Source organism: Ochotona princeps, chromosome 21 (assembly GCF_030435755.1).
Source record: "Ochotona princeps isolate mOchPri1 chromosome 21, mOchPri1.hap1, whole genome shotgun sequence".
Lineage (NCBI taxonomy): Eukaryota > Metazoa > Chordata > Mammalia > Lagomorpha > Ochotonidae > Ochotona > Ochotona princeps.
In genome coordinates this window covers 36,313,322-36,334,833 of record NC_080852.1, presented here as the reverse complement: position 1 = coordinate 36,334,833, position 21,512 = coordinate 36,313,322, and the positions used below count along the sequence as shown (strand labels likewise).

Here is a 21,512-nt window from a genome sequence, read left to right as displayed (position 1 = left end):
GGAAGTGGAGCTGCTGGGATTAGAACCAGCAGCCATATGGGATCAAGGCGAGGACCTTAGCCACTAGGCCACACTGCCGAGCCCAATGCACTGGATTTTAAATGGTTGTTAAATGATGACTTTTATCAATTTTAATAGGAACAAAATTGCTTGGGCGTGTCCTGTGCGGGGCACCACCCCTCCCTGAGAAGCACAACAGCCCAAGGTGGTTGCCCAGCCCGCCCCAGAGGTCCCAGCAAGCCAGCACCTGTAATTCCATCTTCAGTCTCACCACAGTAAGGCAGGCACCACGAGCCCATTTAAGAGATTAACAGCTACGAGTCAGGCAACTTCATTGGAGCAAAGGGGCATGGCAGGCCTGGAGCCTGAGCGGCCTGGCTGGGATCTGCTGGGGGAGTGGGATCTGACAGCCACCCTGTCACATGGTCACCCTCACACCCTGGGCTTGCCTGCTCACTCCACACCGGCTGTGGCCTAGGAGCCCTGGTGCCCCCCCAAGTCCTTGGCTGCTTCGTGGATGTCTGAGCCTGCCACCTTATCCCTTTGGTTCCCTTCCTTTCCTGGTTGGCCTTTTTTGCTCCCAGGGAGAGTCTACATAATTTAGCATTTTTGTGCTCCTCCCTGAACTTGGGGCTTTGCATTTTGGAAATGCTACTTCGCTATCTCTTAAATGAAGATGTGATGTGAAATTATTTACTGGATGCTTGTTCTACAGAGCAGGACTTGGGGCCAGCTTCCGGGTTCTCTGCTCAAACTCCATCTTTAGAGCTGAACACTGGCTCACTAACGAGCAAACACCCACATGGGCCTCCATCCTACCATGTCCTGGTGCTGCTCACACAACACCCTACAACGGCAGTCTCCCCAAGTGATTCATGCTTCACTTAATCAATTTGATCTTCAAATTATGCCTTCAATTAGCCATTTCAAGAGCTCAAGACTTTTTTTTTGTAAGATTTTATTTTTAATGGAAAGTCAGATACACAGACAGATCTTCCGTCCACTGATTCACTCCTCCGGGTCTCCCACGCAGGTGCAGGTTCTCAAGGCTCTGGGCTGTCCTCAACTGCTTTCCTAGGCTACAAGCAGGAAGCTGGATAGGAAGCAGGAATGTCGGGACAGGAACTGGTGCCCAGATGGGATCCTGGTGCGTAAAAGGTGAGTACTTTAGCTGATAGGCTACTGTGCCAGGCCCTGTTTGCTTTTTCTAAGCTAAATATTTTGGTACATGAACTATAACTACAATATCTAAGGCTTCACCTTCTGATGGGATGGTAAGAGGTAAGTTTTCACAAAGGCATCATGGATCAGGGTGAGAGCCATTCTGCAGGACACAGCAGGGATTCAGGCGGGTCTTCACATCACTTTATCAAAGATGCTGGGGTTAAATCTACCAATCCACATGGAGTCCCTGAGAATGTACAATGCCAAAGGACTTTTTCTTTGCAGGCTAGTTTTTACATAAAAATATTTTTATTAACTTTTGAATACACTTTTTAAAATATTTTAGTACAAAAAAAATTTTCGTACATGCTGGACTATAAACTATTTCTTTAAGTAACAATCGTATAATACCATATTCTATAGAAAAACAGAAAATTTAATCTTTAGCAGGGTTGATACAAAAATTTTTAAAGGCTTATTTATTTTTATTGGAAAGGCAGATTTACAGAGAGGAGAGACAGAAAGATCTTTCATCTGCTGGTTCGCTACTCAAATGGCCATAATGAGTGGAGCTGAGCCGGTCTGAAGCCAGGAGCCAGGAGCTTCTTTCAGGTCTTTCTTGTGGGAGCTGGGACCCAAGGCTTTGGACCATCATTTGCTGCTTTCCCAGGCCACAAGCAAGGAGCTGGATGGGAAGTGAAGCAACCAGGACACAAAACGGCGCTCATATGGAATCTTGGTACTTGGCAGCAGAAAATCAGCTAATTGAGCCATCGCACTGGGTCCACAAAATCGCTTTATATTATCAATAGTTTAGATAAGTGTTTCACCTTCATACTGCATTTCATTATTAAAAAACTCATACGTTTTTAAAGACTCTTGCCACATGATTATGATTGAATCTTAAAAATGTGTTCTAGCACATGATCCACCAGTGATGCACAAATTGAGAAAATACACACACGGGTGGGTGGTCAGCTAGTAAGATGCCCAAGGCTCATTGGAGTGCCTGGGTGATTCTCGGTTCTAGCTCCCAATTCCTGCTTCCTGATGCTGTGGACCCTCCTTCCTGTTGCTGGGAGGCAGCGATGACGGCTCAGGTGCCTGGGAACTGCCAGCTACAGGGGAGGCCTGGACTGAATTCCAGGAGTTAACCTTGGCCACCTGTATGTACAGCCGGGGGTAGGGGGAGGCATGGGATAGTAGATGCCGCTTTCTTCTGGTCATTTATTTTTCAAATAAAGAAAAAGAGAGAGACAGAAAGAGAAAAAAGAAAATACTCACTGGGTTTCTAGTTGGGTTTATTAAAATCTACATCTCTGAAAAAGTGGCTGGGTGTGCTGCTGGAGCTAAGAACTAAAGTGCAACACAATGCATAAAAGGCAAGTGTGAAAGTTTCAAGACAGACTTAGTTTCTCATGATTTTCCCAGAGCCAGTCATGATATTTATTTAACTTGTGATCTTCAGGATGCACCTAGGAAAAAAAATACAACACATTAGAAGACAAAGGTCTTATGTACGTTAGTCAGAAACACATTTTTAGGGGCCCATGCTGTGGCACAGCAGCTTGAGCTGTGACCTGGGACGTTGGCAGTGCACGGCAGCCCTAGTCCGTGTTCTGGCTGCTCTGTTCCTAACCCAGGTCCCTGCTGATGCGACTGGGAAGGCAACAGAAGCTTGAATGTGCACCCATGTGGGAGACCTGGATGGAGTTCAGGTTCCTGGCTCCCGCCTGGCCTAGCTCTGGCTGCTGCAGACCTTTGGGGAATGATCCAGGGGATGGAAGATCGCTTTCTCCCGGTCTCTAACTCTCCTTCTGTCACCCTTTCAGTTAAATATATTTTTTAAAGTCTTAAAAAAAATTGAAAGTTGGCTTCTTCAAGGTTTGGCAGGGAGAAGTACATTATGATAGCAGGATGACATGTGTGCCAACCCTCAGTAGCGTGGAATTGTTGAATGGTCAAGTAAGCCTTCTTCTGAGGCAGGCACCTAGCAGCGGGGTGAAGACGGCTTGGGATGCCAACGCACTACCTCAAGTCCACTGTTGATTCCAGCCACCTGCTAATGTGACCCTGGGAGGTGACAGCTCATGTGTTTGTGTCTCTACAGCCAACAGGAGAGAGGCCATTCCAATGAGTTTTTATGGACCTGGGACCCTTTCTTTAATTCCATGCCAACAGCCAGTCTCTAAACTGAGAACAAAAGGGGCCACATAGACTAGGTCTGGTGTCCTAGAAACAGTAATAATAGTGAACTTCTTTTTTAAGATTTTTTTTTTCCCCCACTGGAAAGGCAGATTTACAGAGAGAAGGAGAGACAAAAATCATCCATTTGCTGGTTCACTCCCCAAGTGGCTGCAACGGCCAGAGCTGAGCCAATCCGAAGCCAGGAGCCAGGAGCTTCCTCCGGGTCTCCCACGTGAGTACAAGGTCTCAAGGTCTTGGGCCACAAGCAGGGAGCTGGAAGGGATGTGGAGCAGCCGGGACACAAACTGGTGCCCACATGGGATCCCAGCACATGCAAGGTGAGGACTCTAACCACTAGGTTACCGTGCTGGGCCCTGGTGGACTTATTTCTAACCTAAAGTCAAAACATTTCACTGGGTGCAGACATAAAATGTACTGGATATGCTGAGGCTTAAGAGGGCCTTACCTGCTTCCACTCGCCGATGCAAAAAATTCGGTAGGAGTCATTGCCATATTTACCAATCCCATGAAGCTCAATTGGATATTTCCACTGCTTTGTCAGGTACTCATCTGAGGAATGCAACATTCTGCATGTCAGGTCGGCCCCTACAAAGACACTTCCCCTAAACGCGCGAGCGTGTGTGTGTGTGTGGTGTGTGGTGTGTGGTGTGTGTGTGTGTGTGTGTGTGAGGGCTGTAGAGGACAGCGGGAAGGAATGAGGAGACTCCGAACTCGGTTTTTCTTTCTGAATGCTCCCAGCTGCCTTACCACTCTTGGCCCCGTCCTAACCACTTTCTCGTGTTGTGCTAAGACAGAGGTGTCAGTCTGGAGGTCTAGGATTGGGCTTTCTGCTTTACTAACTCCTTCTCCCAATCCTGTCCACAGGTTCTGAGCCAGTGCCCTGCAAAGATGGATGGAATAAGTCGGTAGCAGCATGCGGGATGGGGCAGGGAACTGCTTTTTTTTTCAAGCCTTCGGTACTTGAGCGGAATAACTTCCATTAACAGAGCCTCCAAGGACATTCACGTTTAAAGCGTGGCTCTCCTAGGTGGGTGAAATGTATGCCTTTCCCCCTGAACTTATGGGAAAGCACCTGAGAACTTGATGATGGTTTTTGCTCGGAGATCATAGAGACCAAGCGGCTTGAGAAGTTCGGACACATCTCTCCAGTCTGCGGCTCTGGCTGCCTCGGCTGAAGGGTACTTCTCCAGAAACTCCCAGAGCACAGGTATGGCCATTCTGCCTGGGAAGTGAAAATAACCAAATGACTACTAGACACACATTGCCTGCAGGTCCTTCTTCCGTCTAGAAATTTCACTAAGAGGTTTTTGTTGGTTTTCTTGACTGCTGACAAGAAGTCTCTATCTGGGTGGGCTGACAGGTCCTTTCAGAGGGAAACCCCAGCACTGGTTATCTGCTGGCTCCGAAGCCTGGGTTGGATCAGCAGGGAACCAGCGCAGAGCACCCGCTGCAGTCAGTGGCTTACAGGCTTTCACACAAGTCAAAGGACAGAAAAATGGAATGAGGTCCTCCTGATGGCTAAAATGAGCTGGGAAGAAGACAAGCTGTCCTTAGTGCTGGCGAGGCTGCGGGCTGTACCCAGCCGAATCTCGGGGAAGAGCCTTGGGGCTGGACTGGGAGGGCTGCCCCTGAAGTCACTCAGATCTGGAATGAACCTGGCACGCAGGCTGCCCGGTCAACCCAGCGCTCTCGCTGCTCTCATAAGTCTCTGAAGACAAGGTGAAAAGTATTCACAAACCTGAGGTCCGATTGAGAAATATAGTTGCAATGAGAAGCTTCCACGGGTCGTGAAAAAGTGTTTCCTGGACGAGGTTAAAAGGTGACCGTGGAGGTGTCCACTTCTTAAAGGCTTTACGTCGTGGGGGGCTAAGAGCTAAACAAACACACTGCATCAAGACTGATTAAAAAGCAGATTAAAACAAATCTGATTTTTTTTTCCCCTCACTGGGCAAAGGATACCTGCATTGTTATACTTGCTGGAAAAATACAAGCTTGTTTTTCTTCTTTCGATTTGTGTTCGTGGGACGGTGTCTTCTGGAAGAGAAGTGAACACTGTTCACGGAATCTGTGGTTCAGCCTCAAGCAACATGCCGGGACGCAGATTACAGCGACACGCCCACGGCTGTAACGCCATCCAAACGCCATCTAAGCACTGGCATACGTTAACCAACTGAATCCTTACTACTGTGAGCTAAGCACCGTACTATCTCTATTTTACAGACGAAGAAAACTGAGGCACACAGAAATTAAGAAACTTGCCCAAGGTCACACAGTCAGAGCCAAAATTCAAACTGAGGTAACCTGGTCTGAGGTTTGAACCACTTGTCTGACTGATGTGAAAAATGTTTTTGAAGGATGGGTAACTGGCACAGTAGGTAATTCGCCACTTGGGATGTCCACAACCTGCATTAGGGTTTGGATGGAGTCCCAGATACTCCATTTCCAATCCAGCATCCTGCAGAGGCACACGCTGGGAGGCAGCCGGTGGATGGCTCAAGTACAGGTTTTTGTAGCACATGTGAAAGACCTGGAAAGTTCTGGGCTCCTCACTTCAACTTGGTCCAGCCCTGGTTGTTATGGGTATTTAAGCAGTAAATTACTGGATGGAAGATCTTTCAAATGAGAAATGAAAAAAAAAAAATGGGGGGCCGGCGTTATGGTACAATGTGTCACGTTACCAGCTACAGCAATGGCATCCCACATAGACAATGATGAGTGTCCTGGGTGCTCCACTTCCGATCCGGCTCCTTGTCAGTGGCCTGAGGAAGGCAATGCGAGATGGCTCAGGTGTTTGGGCCTGGACCACTGTCACTCCTTGTTAGACCTGGATGGAGCTCCTGGCCTGCACCAGGCAGTGAACCAATGGATGGGAGTTCCTCTCTGTCTCTGCTTCTCTGATTTTCTTTTTTTTAAAGATTTATTTATTTTTGTTACCAAAGTCAGATATACAGAGAGGAGAGACAGAGAGGAAGATCTTCCATCCAATGATTCACTCCCTAAGCAACTGCAACGGTTGGTGCTGCACAGATCTGAAGCTGGGAGCCAGGAGCTCTTCCGGGTCTCCCACATGGGTGCAGAATTCTAAGGCCTTGGGCCGTCCGTGACTGCTTTCCCAGGCCACAAGCAGGGAGCTGGATGGGAAGCGGGGCTGCTGGGATTAGAACCGGCACCCATATGGAATCCCGGCGTGTGCAAGGTGAGGATTTTAGCGGCTAGGCCACTGTGCCAGGCACTATATTATCAATTTACTTGGCAATTTCTACCCAAGCTATTGGGAAGCCTAACACCACTGGACATCAAGCAACTTAGAGAGAATATTTCATTATCTGTTGAGAGCTACACTTAATTAAATTTAGGATGGCTAGGATTATTTCCATCTCAGTCATTAAAGTACAAATTTCAGCAATAACCAATCTGCATAAGCCCCAAGGTTTATATTACGAAGCTCAAAGGCTTTATATGGAAGACTTGAACAATTCTTACACAGTCCCTAGACAGACAAGAATTTTCTATTAAAGGCATAAAAATTCCAGCCTCTGAGGAGACACAAAGCCATGGGTGGGACACAGCAGGCATCAAGTGTCACCCCTTACTCCACCAATTTGTTCAGGCTGTGTTCCCATAGGATTTTAAGTAAAATTACCATTCTTCTTTAAAGAGTTATTCATTAGACCATAATGGCATAATGAATAACTCATACAGGGCTGCTCAAAAGGGCTCCTTTTTCTCTCTTATTCACTGAGGTACCATAAAGGCAAAACTGCTAAGCTCTCAACTCTGTATTAAGAGCACAGTACAAATAATAGATGAACTATGTGATTATATTTCTGAATTATTTAGAGCACCAAGGCATTTTAGAGACGTATTACATTATAATAGAAACTAAAAATGACTATGATATGCAGAAAATTAAATTGGCAGTCACTCATCAGGAGTAAGTAACAGGAGGCGTGCAAAGAGCAGATATCAACTAGGCTGGAACAGCCAGGCATAAACTGTCTGTGTCTGTCACGTGTGAAGCCTTTCTCATTTCCCTTAAAGTCGTAAGATCACCAGCTGGCACGAGAATGGGAAGGAAAACGTGACCGAATAGGCAACCCTGGTGGCTGTGCTGAGGAGAGGCCGTGGCGGCTTTGCCCTGGCACTAGGGCAGCGACCAGCCGATCCCCTCCGTTTGCTACAGGAAAAGAACTTGAATTTCAGCATGACAAAGGTCTTAGCATCCACTGTCAGATGGCATCTCACCTGTGACCTCACTTCTTGGTTCTATTCCTTTATCTTAACTGTTCAGTCTAACTTCCTCATCACACAATGTCTAACAGCACTTTAAAGCACTGAATACCTTGAAATATTTTTTCAGAAGTGAAGTCTTTTTCGGTTTGCGAGCAGCTGTTGTCCACTTCAGACACGCATTTGAAAGTGTCAATATGCAAATGTTCCTTCCTTTCCCCAGCTTCTCCTTTCGTTTTGGTTTCCTCTGGTTCTGAAGAGGCTGCCTCTGGCTTCTGCTCGCTGTGCCCTGCAGCTCTGGTTGCACATAATCCGTGAAGACTTGACTCTGAACTCAGCTTCTCTTTGACAAGGCTCTCCTCAGCACTGCTCACCCCAGGGGGCTCGCCGATTGCTCTGCCATCAGAAACCTGTGGAGTTGTGCCACGCTGACTTCCTTGTGGATCAGGCTCTGTTTCAGCATCTGCCCTGTTAGACGCACAGTTCCTTTTCCTATCACTTAGGGCACAATCTGGAAGGTTCTTTTTGCACCCTCTTTTAGTTTTCTTAGTTTGAATTCCTTTTAACACAGTCACCTCTCCTCCGGGCTCTCTCTCTTTTCCACAGTCAATACTAGGAACACGTCCATTTTCTTGGGCAAGCCACTGAGCGGAGGTAAGCTTAGGCAGTCCTCCACTCTCTGGCGACTTGGGACAACGACTCGGTTGAGGACACACATCCTTGCCCCACCTTCCTCGCGTCCTGACGTTCCAGGTTGAAATGTTACTGCTGTTTTGTTGTTGAGATGCCACGGAAGCCAAGCTGCCATCTTTCTTCCTTGACTTGGTACCCCTTGTTGGATGTAGCGTAAAGTCAAAATCTTCTGGCTTAAGGGAAGTCTCTCCACTTTGGTGAAGGTAATTGGTAATTGACCTTTTGGATCTGAACTTTCGTCCCTGGGGGCTAGACAATATTGAATGAAACTTTTTTATTGCTAGAGAAAAAAGTGACTTCCAAAACGAACTAGACTACTTTCTAGATTACTAAGTAATCATTTCCAAATGTGGTAATGAGCTCTTCTTGTTGAAAAAGAAAAAAAGTGGTATAGGACACTTTAACATGGCATCCCCTATAGTAGCGTAGAATGATTTTATAATTGAATGGAAGTGCAACTTCATCATTAACTAACTGTTCACACAGTAGGGGGGACAAAATGTCTCACTGTCCCCAAATCACATGATACAATGAACCAATGATACCCAAGGAACAGAATCCTCAAGTGTTTTCTTGGTAAAAACAGAAGTAAGAGCAGGGGCCTGTTATACATTCCCAGGGCGTGTCTAGACAAAAGCGTTTGACTGTACTGTCTTTCCCATGACATGAGCTTACCTGATAAAATACACATCAAGTTTTCCTGCTGTCTTCCCGGATAACCTTTGCTTCACGACTCGTTCCCATCCTCCAGGGACAGACTGAGGACATTCCGTTGCTGCAGTGCCACCCAGCTCAGCAGCAGTGGGTTCTGGGAGCAGAGGGTTACCCTCACTGCTTCCACACATCGCCTCCTCAGTCCCATCTTCTCCCACTCTCTCCCATCCCATGGCAACCTCGTCTCTGCAAAGACAAAGCACAAGTGATCAACGCCTCTTTCCTCATGGCCCGTCAATCCATGACCGTGTGGAAATCCATGATCATCTGGAATTACTCAGATGGAAAAGGGAGAGATTCGAGCCAGCAGGATGAGCCAGTCCTGTTCTATGAGGTTATCTTCACATCCACCAGCAGCAGCTACTTATCCTCCAACATGATTGAAAAATTAAGAGAAACCTCTATTAAAAACACTAGCCATCCAATAAGGCTGATGCAGATTTCTGGTGGCATTTAGAGTATATATCTGAGAATATGAGCTAATAGCTGAGTCCTTAAGCTGTGCAATCAACAGAATCCTGTATAGGAGTCGCTAAGTGATTGTCATTTATTCTGCCCTGCCCTTCCAGCCTCCCCAAAAGGGAAGGTAAACATTTTACATGGGTGTTTTTCTGGGCCAACGTGCCTATCCCTTTTGTCAGATGTAGCAAGCTTCCTAAAATAATTTCTGAGACAGACTTTTCAACCTCCTTAATAACTGATCCTCACGATAACTTTGTCAGATAGGTAAGATAGTTTATCCCCATTTTATTAATCACAGAACTGACACCAGAACCCAGGTCTGGTGAGTCTTGGGCTAGTCCTTCCCCTGTGCTCTCTCACAATTTCAGGGGTGGGTGGGTCTGTCTCAGTCACCTAACCCAACTTCTGTGCTACAAACAGGTAACTAAGCAAGCTTCAGCGACGGACTAGAATGAGCCTCAAGGTCGAATAATTTGGGGAGCCGGTCTGTTTTCAGGAAAGACACTTTACAATTTCAGAGGTAAGGAGGCGGAAAGCTTGTGAAATGCGCACCCGCTGGGCTGTCCGGCTCTGCTGCCCCCAGCTGTGTACACGCCCCAAAGCAGTTACTGAAGCAAAGTCGGGCTTCTCCCTAAACAGTAGGTAACACCTTACTAGAGGTAGCTCTGAGGAGTAACTTTTGAAAAAAGGTAAATCATCTCACGCCACACACACGCAAGGACACCACAAGCCCCTGCCACCTCCTGGGGCTTTCTCTCACGACTGACGCCGGACACGCCACCTTTTTCAGTTCAAGACCCCTGACTTGGCATCACAAAACCCCTCTTCGACCCCTGACGTGGCATCACAAAACCCCTCTTCTGCCAGCTCCCCCAGTAAGTCGGGTTGATCCCACGGAAGGACGTGAGCTCCAGCCCCAGGTCGCACTAACTAACGCCCAGGGTTTAGAGGTCTCTGTGGAAAGCTAGAGAGGCCCACGCGTCTCTCGCCAGCTCCCATTTTATAGGTGGTGAGAAACCGAGGCCCGGAAAGGGACAAGAACTTGCCCGAAGTCGCAAGGCTGCTCGGAGACTAGGCGCTCGCCACAGGAGGCTGCAGGGGCAGCTTCGCCGTCCCCCAGGCTCGGACTCTCCATCTCAGCCGTGCCACCCTCAGGCGGGCTCTAGCGGGAGACTTCGGGCGAGAGGTGCGAGGACCTGGATGGGAAAAACTGAGCTGAAGCTAGCCTGAAGGAACAGGCGTCAGCCTCCACATTTGCTGTCCGGGCACCCCCAGCTCCACAACCACCACTTCCACGACTACGCCAATCAAATCCTTCGCTGAGGAAGACGTACCGCCCCTAGCCAGTTTCGACCAATCGCACACGTGTTGGTAGTGCTGACGTCTCCTGGGCTTCCGTTCCATCTTGGTCTTCTACGGCTTTTCGGGCGGTCCCTTTCAAGCATGCGCACTCGGAGCTGTGCGCCCTCGCGCGCCGCTCATTGCGCATGTGCGTTGCCAGGGGTAGCGCGGGTAGCCAGTTTGGCTTGCCGAGGGGAACCGGTGGCTGAGGCGGGGAGGAGGGGCGCGAGGTGTGAGGGAAACCGCGATGAGGGCCGTGCTGACGTGGAGAGATAAAGTCGAGCAGTGGTGAGGAGCGGGCGCCGTCCGGGAGGACCGGGAGGCCTAGAGCCTGTGGGGACGGCGGGAGCCTGCGCGGTCGCCAAGGGCAACGGGCCTGCGGCCTGGGCAGGGGCCCTGGGCTCTGGGTCTGGGGGCCCGCGGGGTCACCCCCTCTTGTCAGGAGAAACTGAGGCTTGGAGAGGGCGCAAAGTGCACCACGGGGGCGGTGGCCTTGTGAGGCGTTTTCGTACGTAATCACGAAACCGCCTTGGCAGAAATCTGCGCTGGGCTCATCTTAGCTCGCTACAGCGGTTTCCACAAGGATAGTTTTTGCTGCATCCGCGTATTCTCCATGCTCTTGATTAAACCTTGACTGTTTCTGTAAGTGTGGGTTCTTTTTTTTTTTTTTTTTATGTTTCACACGGAAACTTTGGTAATCCGTGTATGGAAAAGGAGTATTAGGTGTAAAGTGACTGTAACGTTAAAAAAAAATTCTTTATTGGGATAGGCAGAGCTGCCAAGAGGGAGAGGCAGAGAGTTTTCCATCCACTGCTTCACTCCCCACGTGGCCAGCCAAGGACAGGGCTGGGACAGACGGGAAGCCAGGATTCAGGAATTTTGTGGGTTCTCCCACAAGGGTGTGTGTGTGGGGGACTACTGCTTCCCCAGGCACTTGCGCAGGGAGCTCCTCCGCACTGTTACTGGGGAGCCTCCAGGCCCCGGCCTGCCTTGTCCACAGGTGCAGTCACAAAGGTGCCATGGTGGGCGGTGGCAGAGCACGACTCCCTCGCCTTACAAGTCTAAATATTTTGTGCCCTTTTAACTCATCTGAATCCGGGCCCCCTACTGTAGCCTAGTGGCTAAATCCTTGCCTTGCATGTGCCCGGGGTTCCATATGAGTGCCAGTTTGTGCCACTTCCCATCCATCTCCCTGCTTGTGGCCTGGGAAAGCAATCAAAGATGGCCCAAAGCCTTGGGACCCTGCAGCTGTGTGGCATGCCTGGAAGAAGCTCCTGGCTCCTGGCTTCGGATTGGCTCAGTTCCAGCCGTTGCGGTCACTTGAGGAGTGAACCAGCAGATGGAAGATCTTTCGCTGTGTCTCTCCTTCTCTTTGTGAATCTGCCTTTCCAGTAAAAAAAAAAAAAAAAAAAAGTTTAAAAAAACTCATCTCAGTCCATCTGTCCCCGGAATTGCGTTATGGGAAACAGCCAACCTCACGGACAGTTCTCAGCGCGCAGCTGCTTTTGGCTTCCTTGTGAAGCCTCTGACATTTGCTCTGTCTGAGGGCTTGCTCCGTCTGTGCACATGCGCTGCTCTTGCCTCATCCCGTGCTGAAGGCCTGAGCATCCATTAAGGGTCTCTCTGGAGATGGTGGCTGCATGAGTAATAGCGAGTGATGACTTTGCGGCCAGCACCGACTGCGCACTAAAGCTCCTTTAGCTCATTGTCAGTTTGCCGCAGCCTGCTGAGGTAACTGCTGTAATTACCCCTCTTTTACATAGGAGGAAATTGTAGCGCAGAGGGTCAGTCATTTGCCGAGGTCAGCAGTAAGTGATGGAGTCGCTTTCAAGTCCAGGTTTTCTTCACTTCAAAAGCAACAGCCCTCAGCCCACTACAGTCATTTTTTTTTCTTGCTTGTTTTAGAAGTGGCAAACACAAATGCCTGCAGGGCTCAGGCATGTCACATCCATGAGATGAGTATTTGCATAGTAGACACAAGGAATTGTTCGTGTTCCTTAGCCTGTTCTTCTGTCCTGTACCCTACTTGGCTTGAAACACATGGCTCTCCTGGTGTGTGTCTTTCATTTTTGCTTTCAGCAGAGATTGGAGTGAAAAACAAAAACAAAAAAGCACCCCACGATCTGTTATCAAAGTACCCACAGTGTAAACTGGTGCTTGCCAGCACCTGCACATTTGTCTTTGGTGGAGAGCGGCGGGGACTGTGGGCAATGGGCATGGCCTGCTCTGCCTGCAACAGGCAGCTGCTGCCCGGCTCCTGCCAAGCCCCACCATGCAGGAACCCACCCCATGTGCTCAGATCTTCCTATTTCTACCAGAAGCTGGGAATCTGGGTTTCTGTGTGAAATGTCCTAATTTTTTAAATGTTGGCTCCTAGTCTGAAAAAACAAAAGAAAACACCATGTGGGCCAAACAAAACATTTGCTGGCCCAGCGCAGGCTGATTTGCTGTGTTTTCAACCCCTGGCATGGAATTTTGTTCGTTTCTCTCTTGTGGTACTTAGAGTCTGTCAAGTATAAATAAGGGTTGTTGTGATTATTATTATTATTATTATTATTATTATTATTATTAGCTGCTTATCCTAGGAGTCTTTAAACTCCTTTAAAAAAAAACAGTGGCTATGTTTGATCTATATCCAGATTATTCCAAAGCTTGGTCACATGCTTGTAGTTATTACAATTTAACCAATAAATATATCCATCATGAATGAACGAATTAATGAATGAGTGACCGATGAACAAGCATTGATGGTTTAGGGTTTTGGCCCATTATAGGCTTCTGTTAGACTAGAGGGTTCAGATGGCAGCTGGGCATGCCAGCTGGTCACGCAGAATGAGAACAAAACAAAGATCTATAAAAAATAGATAGTAGAACCTGGTGCAGTTGCCTAGCAGCTAAAGTCCTCACCTTGAACACGCTGAGATTCGATATGGTCACTGGTTCTAATCCCCACAGCCCCCATTCCCATCCAGCTCCCTGCTTGTGGCCTGGGAAAGCAGTCGAGGACGGCCCAATGCATTGGGACACTGCACCCGCGTGGGAGACCTGGAGGAAGTTTCTGGCTCCTGCCTTTGGATCAGCACAGTTCCAACTGTTGGGGTTGCTTGGGGAGTGAATCATTGGATGGAAGATCTTCCTCTCTGTCTCTCTTCCTCTCTGTATATCTGACTTTGCAACAACAACAACAATATATATATATATATATATATATATATATATATATATATATATATATATGAAGACAGTAGAACTCAAAAATGTCAAAGATTACCCTTTCCTGACTGATCCAGCCTCTCTCTTGTTTCTGGTCTAATCTTCATGTGGCAACAGGCTGTGGGGAACCTGTCACTGTGTCCTCTTGTTCAACCTCTCACCAAACCACAGTGACTTCATGTACCTTCCAGCTCAGATTGTATGTTTGGTTACGTGGCCCTTCCCACCTGCGAGCATTTTAGTTTATTCTTTTTTAGTTCAGCCCATACTTTTTTCCTACCTGTAGATCCTTGCCAAATGCTTTCTTACTCTTCTTTGACTTCTGGTTTCATTTTTTGAAGGCAGTGTTGTTCTCGGCCATGGGGCTGTGTTGGGTCGCTCACCTTTTTCAGGCTGCTCTCGGCTGTTACCATTCCCACCAGCTAATGTTTACTCAGTGCTTGCCGCAGGCCAGATGCAAGCACACATTCTCTTGCTGAATCTCCCCAGCAACCCCTGAAGTGGAATTGTTATCCCAGTTACATAGGAAGACTGGGATTTATTGAGGTGACACAATTTGTCTGAGAGGCAAAACAAGTAAATGGGGTTGGTCAGCTTGTGTAGGGTTTGGAGAGGTACCCTGGGACTTTGTGTAGAGTGGCACAGGACAAAGGCTGGCTAGAGGATTCACCCCTGGCTGCTGAGGCAGCTTTTGATAGTGTAGCCTTTTGGTAAGAGGGGGCAGTGGGAAGAGCCAGCCTCACTGCCTGCGGCCCCGTGAGCCCTGGCTGGGAGCCCGCCAGCAGTGGCTGTGCGGCTGTGCTGGTGGAGCTCTGGCTCTGAGGTTTTGTGATGCCATTAAGGTCTGAGGGATTTGAGAGGAACATTTAAAGATTTATTTCATTCTATTTGAAATGTACGTTTACAGAGATAGAGAGACAGAAGGAGAGAGAGAGAGATCTTCCATCTGCAGGTTCACTTCATGAATGGCTGCAGCGGCCAGAGCTGGGCCATCTGAAGCCAGAAGCTGGGGTCTTCTTCCAGGTCTGCCACGTGGGTGCAGGGACCCAAGAACTAGGGCCCTTCTCTGTTGTCTTCCCAGGCCTTTACCAGGGAAGTAGATGGGAAGTGGAGCCACTGTGACTCGAACCAGCGTCCATATGGGATGGTGGGGTACAGCTAAAGGCTTAGCTGGCCACACTGTGGCACTGGCCCCTGAGAGGAAATTTTATCAGCTTCTTCATGTGTTCTATGCTCTTTGTGTTTCTAGGGCAGTGCAGTGAATCATAGATCATAAATGTGTAAAATGTGATCCATGGCCTTGGATCGCATGATTAATTAAAGAGGCAAGATAGTATCTAGAATTGAAAATATAAGACACTGTAATTCAGTTCAGTGATGTATTATACAGAGTCCAGGGATAGGATGAATTGTGGAAGGCAGATTTAAGGAATTTCCTGGAAAGTAAGTGTTCACATCAGGCTTGGCCCAGTTGGGGCATTCAGCAGTGTTTTCCTGGGTCCACTGTTGTGGTATAATGGGAAAAGCTGCTACCTGAGATGCCAGCATCTTATGTGGGCACTGGTTTGAGTTCTGGCTGCTCCACTGTCGATCCAGCTCCCTGCTTATGGCCTGAGTAAAGCATTTGACCATGGCTCAGGTGTTTGGGGCTCTGTCATCTGCATGGGAAGTCTGAAGAAGCTCCTGGCTCCTGGCCTAGCCCCGCCCAGCCATTGCAGCCATCTGGGAAGTGAACTAGCAGGTGAAAGATCTCTGTCTCTGTCGCTCTCTCTGTCTGTAACACTGATTTTCAAATAGGTAAGTCAGTTTTCTTAAAAAATGACTTCCTGATAGACCAAATCAGAAGTGTCCTTTATAACGAGGCCACAAAGGAACTGCTTTGATGAGCTCAAATGTGTCCAGGGTGGAAAGGGAAACACATTACCAAGAGCAACTATAGGTGAGAGGTGCAGGCCGCATCATACCCCATCACAGCAACCCATGGGCATGAGCTGTTGGGTGCAAGGGTGGCTGGTGCACCCTGTGAGGGGAGAGGGCTACTGGGTTTCGTAGGTGAGGATGACAGTCAGATGAAAGAAAAAACTGTCTTAGCACCCCTCTGCTCCCCAAATGTGCAGTGTGTCAACCGCATTTACCATGGGCTCCAAGAAAGGAAATGCAAAGAAACAGGCCCAGGTCTGCTTCCAGAAAACAGGAAGCTGGAGAACTCAGGGCCTGAGTGAGTTTGCTTCATCCTAAAGGATGCTGGGCTGCAAGGCGTGTGGCCATCATCTTGTTCCTTCTGCATCGGCCAGCTGTGTAACAGCACTAGAGCAACCGACCTCTCTGCCTTAATTTCCTGCCCTGTAAAAACAAACCAGGGACAGTGTCCCACTGAATGGAAATTTCCTTGAGGGCAGGGAGAGGCTCTGATCTGCGGAGTCTTCTGTCTGGTAGTGCTTTGGCTATCTGTGCAGGTCTGATGGCCCTCACAGTTCTCGGGTTGTTTAGCCTGTATGTTCTCAGAAGAGTTAGTACCCTCAATTGCTGACCCTTTGAGTTATTTCTGGCGGCTGGCTTCTGGACAAGAGGAAATTGGGACACAGAGCTAACTGCCTTGTGGATAATGATTTAACGGGCTGCCAAGGTATGGTGGTTGAATGGAATTTGCAACCAAATGTGATTCCTAACCATTATTTTTCTTCTCATGCACGCACTCACAGTGTTTATAATGGAAATAAAGTTTGCTTTCTTGGCCATTAGTGGACTAGATGGTTTGGGTTCCTAATTGTCTCTTTGTCTTGTCTTGTCTCCTGTTTAGTATATATGACCTCGCCTTTAAGCCTGATGGAACTCAACTGATTTTGGCTGCAGGAAACAGATTACTGGTAGGATTTTGTCTGAGTTTCCTTTTTAAGTGCTTTTCCTCACTCCCTCTTGTAAGTACTCTGAAATTTGACCTTTTCTTTTGAGATAAAAAAGGCAAGGGCGGAAAAACCAGTCATTACTTTTTAATAGGGAAGGAAATGGGCTATTTAAAACAGGTAAGTAAACTGTCTATCAGATAGGGACTTGTGAGCAGAACCTCTTTTGGAATCATTAATCTTTTCCTTTTTGCTTTGAGACACCCATAAAAAAAGTTGAAGACAATTAATCCACATGCCTTTGAAACTGGGCTGTTGTCAATTCCTATTTTCTCCCCATGAAACATGGAAGCAGCAGAGCTCAAGGCCCTCTCCTTCCATGGGAAGCCAGATAGCCTGACCCCAACTTTTAGGCCCTGGCATACCTAAACAATTCCATATGGATGCTGTCCTATTTTTTCATATTTTCAAAGAACATAAGCTCCCCCTGGAACTTATCCCAATGAATAAAAGTAATTTTCAGAGAACTTTTTACGTTTGACCTAAAAACCTCAGTTTGAGCTGTCATTCCTCCCACGTAAATTCACTTCCTGTTTGTTGTTTCTAGATTTGGAGACTGAATGATCTCCCATTCTCTGAAAGGTAACTAGAGAATCTTACCACTGTAGTTATTTATTTATTTATTTATTTGGCTCATTCCTTTATTACACTGTAGTGCTTTCTTAAAATAAATACGGTCATATAATGTCCAAGAGCGCGACACAAGCACACACGGGGAAGCGTGGGCGCGGGGCCCACCCGGGACATTCACCCCGGCGCCCGCGGAGCTGGCACGGGAAACACCAGGCAGGCTGCGACAGCCCTGCGAGCCCGCCTCGGGCATACGCCCTCCGGTTAGTATTCCCGCGTCCTCATCTGGCTCCACTCATGGCGTCTGCAGGCCAGAGTCCACCCCTGTAGTTGAAGTGTTCTGCAGACTTCTCTCCAGGCCGGGGTGAGCAGCCTGGATCCCTTCAGTTTGTCTCATAAGGTGTACGTTTTCCAGTAACCTTGACCCTGTCAGAGCATTGGCTCCAGTTTCTCTGGTGGTGTGTTTTTAGAGCTGTGCATGTTTGCAGATGCTGCACAGCTCCAGTAGATCCTAAATCCCTGTCAGGTGGGTTTTATAACACTACCTCTGCTTATAGACCCTCAGCTCAGGTAACAAATATGAAACATCTATGGATATGAAATACAAAATTGCAAGTATGAAATATCTGTGTATGATGTTGCTATAACGGGATAAGACTGGCACTAAAATGTAATCATGATGTAGAAAGTGCCATTTGTAGAGACTTTGTCTCCAAGAATAATGGTTCCTGGTCACTTGTGTGAGGAATCAGGACTGCCACTTCTTGGTTCTACGACTTTTAGTCATATGTGTGTTCTGGTTTCACAGTGCAGTTTTTTGTTTGGTGAAAAACAGCAGTAGCCATCCTGCAGGAACTCTGAGAGATACCATGTAGATGATCTGTACTTTTTTTTTCAGGTGTATGACACTTCTGATGGCACGTTACTTCAGCCCCTCAAGGGACATAAAGACACTGTGTACTGTGTGGCGTATGCGAAAGATGGTGAGAGATTGCTTTGGGTTTCTAGTATGTTCTAGCCTCAGAGCTACCCATTTCCTTCTTAACCATTTACTCTTTACTAATTTTTTTTTATATAAACCATAATACAGCTTAGAGGTTTAGAAGAAAGTGAAATTGCTTATGATTTTGATTGTGTCATTCAGATCAACAGTGTTCATTGAAGGTCGTATGTGCTGTTCAGAGGATAAAACAAAGAAAAGTCCCTGCTCTTGGGGGTCACTGGGTAGGGGGAAAAGGAGGAGGGACTGAGGGAAGACATGTCCATTGTAAGAAAGAGGTGGACATTGTAGCACAGCAGGTTAAGCCACTTTGGGAGGCCTGCATCCCATATGGGAATGCCAGTTCTAGTCCCAACTATTCATATCCATTTTTCTGCTGATGGATCCTGACAGTCCAGTCAGCAGCTGATGGCTCATGCACTTGAACTCCTGCTACCTGTGTGGGAAAACTGGATAGGGTTTGGGGCATCTCACCTCAGGATTGTAAAGCAGTGGCTATTATGGGCATTTGGCGGGGGTGAGCTAGCAGATGGAAGATCTGCACTCCCTCATTCTTCCTTTCAAGAAGATGAAAAGTAAATAAACATTAAAAAAAAAGGTAGATGAGGATGAGAAAGTGGGGCAGAGTAAGGACGATGGAGAGTGCCGGGTGGGGCAGTACTGAGTAGAGGGGTGCGGGTGGCATCCTGGAGAGGGGGCAGGCAGCAAAGACTCGAAGGCCTGAAGTAGTGGGGGTGTGGGGAAAGAGAGTTCTGGGCAGAGGGAGGAGCCATTGCAGAGGCCCTCAGGTGGGGCTGCTCCTGTCACGAGCTGGGCAGAGGGAGCGTTGGGGGATGAATAGGGGAAGAGGGTGGAGAGCTGACGTGCACTGGGTAGCCAGATTGTCAGCTGTTGCAAGAACTCCAACTTTGGTTTTCATTTCCCACGGGAGGCTGCTAAAAGCTTCTGTGCAGGGGAGAGATGAGATCTGGTTTATATTTTTGAAATGATCCCTTTCGCTGCCTCCTGGAAGCAGCTTATGAGAGGTGGGAAGACATCAGTTAGACAAATGAGGAAGCATCATCCAGGGAAAGGGTGGCCCCGGCTCAGACCTCTGTGGGGCATTGGAAGTGCTGAGAAGTAGTCAGGATTCAAAGTGGAGCCAACAGTCACCTGAGAAATGGGTACAAGATGTGAAGAAAGAGGTCAAGGATGACTCCCAGGCTTCTGACCCCAGTGAATGACAGAGCGGAGCTACCTTCCACTGAGTTGGGAAAGGCTGTAGGTGGGGAAGGCTTGTGGTGCAAGATCGGGGTTCTGTTAGACGTGTTGCACTTGAGGAACACTGAGGCTATAGGACAGAGGAGAGAGAATTTCTGGGATAATGTTATGCTGTCCTGTGGTAGTCACACTTTTTTGGTGCATGTTTTGAGTTTGAGTTCATAGCAGTATTGGGAGACCTGTGGTAGGGAACCTGGAGAGCTGAACTGTCTCTGCTTTGTCCTGGAAACCTATGAGGAACGTGGGCCAGTCCAGGGCCTCATAGAAGGCTCAGGAGCATAGCAAGGCTGTTGGGCCTCAGTAGTTTGTAAGTCTAGGGGAGTCTTTGACCTATAACACACTTAAGGACCTGCAGACTGTTGGGAGTGTGACCTGCTGACAGTGGCATTTGAACAGCACTTTGTGGAGTGTCTGAGAGCACATGTTTTCTCAGCTGACCCTGCCAACAACCCAGCGGGCCTGGGAGCACCTGGTGAGCAGACAGGCTGCGGCTCGGAGCTGTCGCGGCGCAGTTAGGCCCTAGCCTGCTGTCTCACTGCAGGCCCCTTAGTCTTCATGACATGCATGTGATGACTAATGGCTTTGGATTTCTCTAAATTAGCCTCTTCCCCTGAAAATAGAGATGGAATAGAAATACAATTTACTCTTTAAGTGTGCTGGTTTCTGCCATAAATATTAACAAGTATTTGTTGAGTAACCAGGCTACAAAAGTAAAATCTTACTTTTTTTTGTATGTATGTAAGGAAAACAATATAAAACAACATGAAAATAACACAGTAATAATAACTATTTTTATTTGAAAGGCAGAATTACAGAGAGAAAGAGATCTTCCATCTGCTGATTCACTGCCTAGATTGGCTGTAATAGCTGCAGCTGGCTAATTCAAAGCCAGGAGCTGCTTCTGGGTCTCCCAAGTGGGTGCAGGGGCTGAAGCATTTGACCTAGTCTCCGCTGCTTCCCAGGCCATAAACAAGGAGCTGAATTGGAAGTAGAGCAGCTGGGCACGAACCAGCGCCCGTACAGGATGCTGGGCACTGCGGGCAGAGGCTTTAGCTTACTTTATTCCATAATAGCTACTTTTTAAAATTATTGGTTCTGTTTTGGGTGATGTTTAAGTACTTGGTGGTAGTGGCAGTAGCGGTGTGTGTGTATGTGTGCTCCTGTGCTACTGTGCGGTAAATACTATTATTACATCCTTTTTTTTCAGAGGAAGAAATGAAAACAGAGAGATGGCCAGTAGCTTGTCACAGGTCACAGTTGTCTGTGACATCACCAGCATTCTGGACTCGGAGACTGAGCTCAGGGCCAATGCTTTTCGTCACCTGCTGCCTGCCAGCATGAGGGAGGAGGGCCAGAGATTACCATGAGGGAGAGCAGCCCGTGTGCAGCTCCTGTGCAGCCCTTGCGGCAGTGTCGGGGCCTACCCGTGTGTCCTGCTGTGGCCACTGGGACACGTGCCCCCACCGTCTCCATCAGCTGGTTTTATTCTCCCAGTTCTTGCAATCATCAGGCCTGGTCCAGGCAGAAGCCATAAGCCAGGACTTTTTTTTTTTAAATAAAGGTATTTTTATTTTTGATGTTTAAATAGTTGAGGCATATGTATCCCCATGTGGACCACTGATTAGGGTGGGGAGGGCCAAGGTATGTAGGAAAGTGAGCGAGACAGTTGCTTCCAGACTTTTCTTCCTGTATCTGGGGGTAGGGAGGAGAGAAGGGGGAGAGGGTCACTCTTAGCAGCCTAAGCGCATCAGTAC

The 21,512-nt window shown here is 47.9% G+C and overlaps 2 protein-coding genes across 3 annotated transcripts in view; one reads left to right on the top strand and one right to left on the bottom strand.

Moving 5' to 3' along the window:
- Nucleotides 1–2,449: 2,449 nt before the first annotated feature.
- Nucleotides 2,450–9,148, bottom strand: MBD4 (methyl-CpG binding domain 4, DNA glycosylase). Its single transcript, XM_058678921.1, has 6 exons — nucleotides 8,971–9,148; nucleotides 5,332–5,406; nucleotides 5,111–5,245; nucleotides 4,445–4,594; nucleotides 3,818–3,921; nucleotides 2,450–2,639 (listed from the first exon to the last, which is right to left on the bottom strand). Exons 1-6 carry the CDS (start codon nucleotides 8,984–8,986, stop codon nucleotides 2,562–2,564), a joined length of 558 nt encoding a protein of 185 aa, XP_058534904.1. The 5' UTR covers nucleotides 8,987–9,148; the 3' UTR covers nucleotides 2,450–2,561.
- Nucleotides 9,149–10,850: 1,702 nt separating this feature from the next.
- The window catches only part of IFT122 (intraflagellar transport 122), a 70,009-nt gene continuing 59,347 nt past the window's right edge, over nucleotides 10,851–21,512 (top strand). Inside the window, exons 1-3 of one of the 2 annotated variants that reach the window (XM_004581321.4) lie at nucleotides 10,851–11,100; nucleotides 16,826–16,892; nucleotides 18,397–18,481. In XM_004581321.4, the coding sequence (XP_004581378.2) occupies nucleotides 11,060–11,100; nucleotides 16,826–16,892; nucleotides 18,397–18,481 (193 nt within the window). In that variant the 5' untranslated portion in view covers nucleotides 10,851–11,059. The remainder of the gene's footprint in view (nucleotides 11,101–16,825; nucleotides 16,893–18,396; nucleotides 18,482–21,512) is intronic. The other variant, XM_004581322.4, reaches the window with a different exon arrangement.

What these genes read in the sequence shown, in the direction of transcription:
- MBD4 (XM_058678921.1), bottom strand. An exon ending in CAGCAAGTATAACAATGCAG is followed by an intron (nt 5,246 to 5,331) that starts GTATCCTTTGCC and finishes GTGTTTGTTTAG; the next exon opens with CTCTTAGCCCCCCACGACGT. An exon ending in AACCATCATCAAGTTCTCAG is followed by an intron (nt 3,922 to 4,444) that starts GTGCTTTCCCAT and finishes TGCATTCCTCAG; the next exon opens with ATGAGTACCTGACAAAGCAG.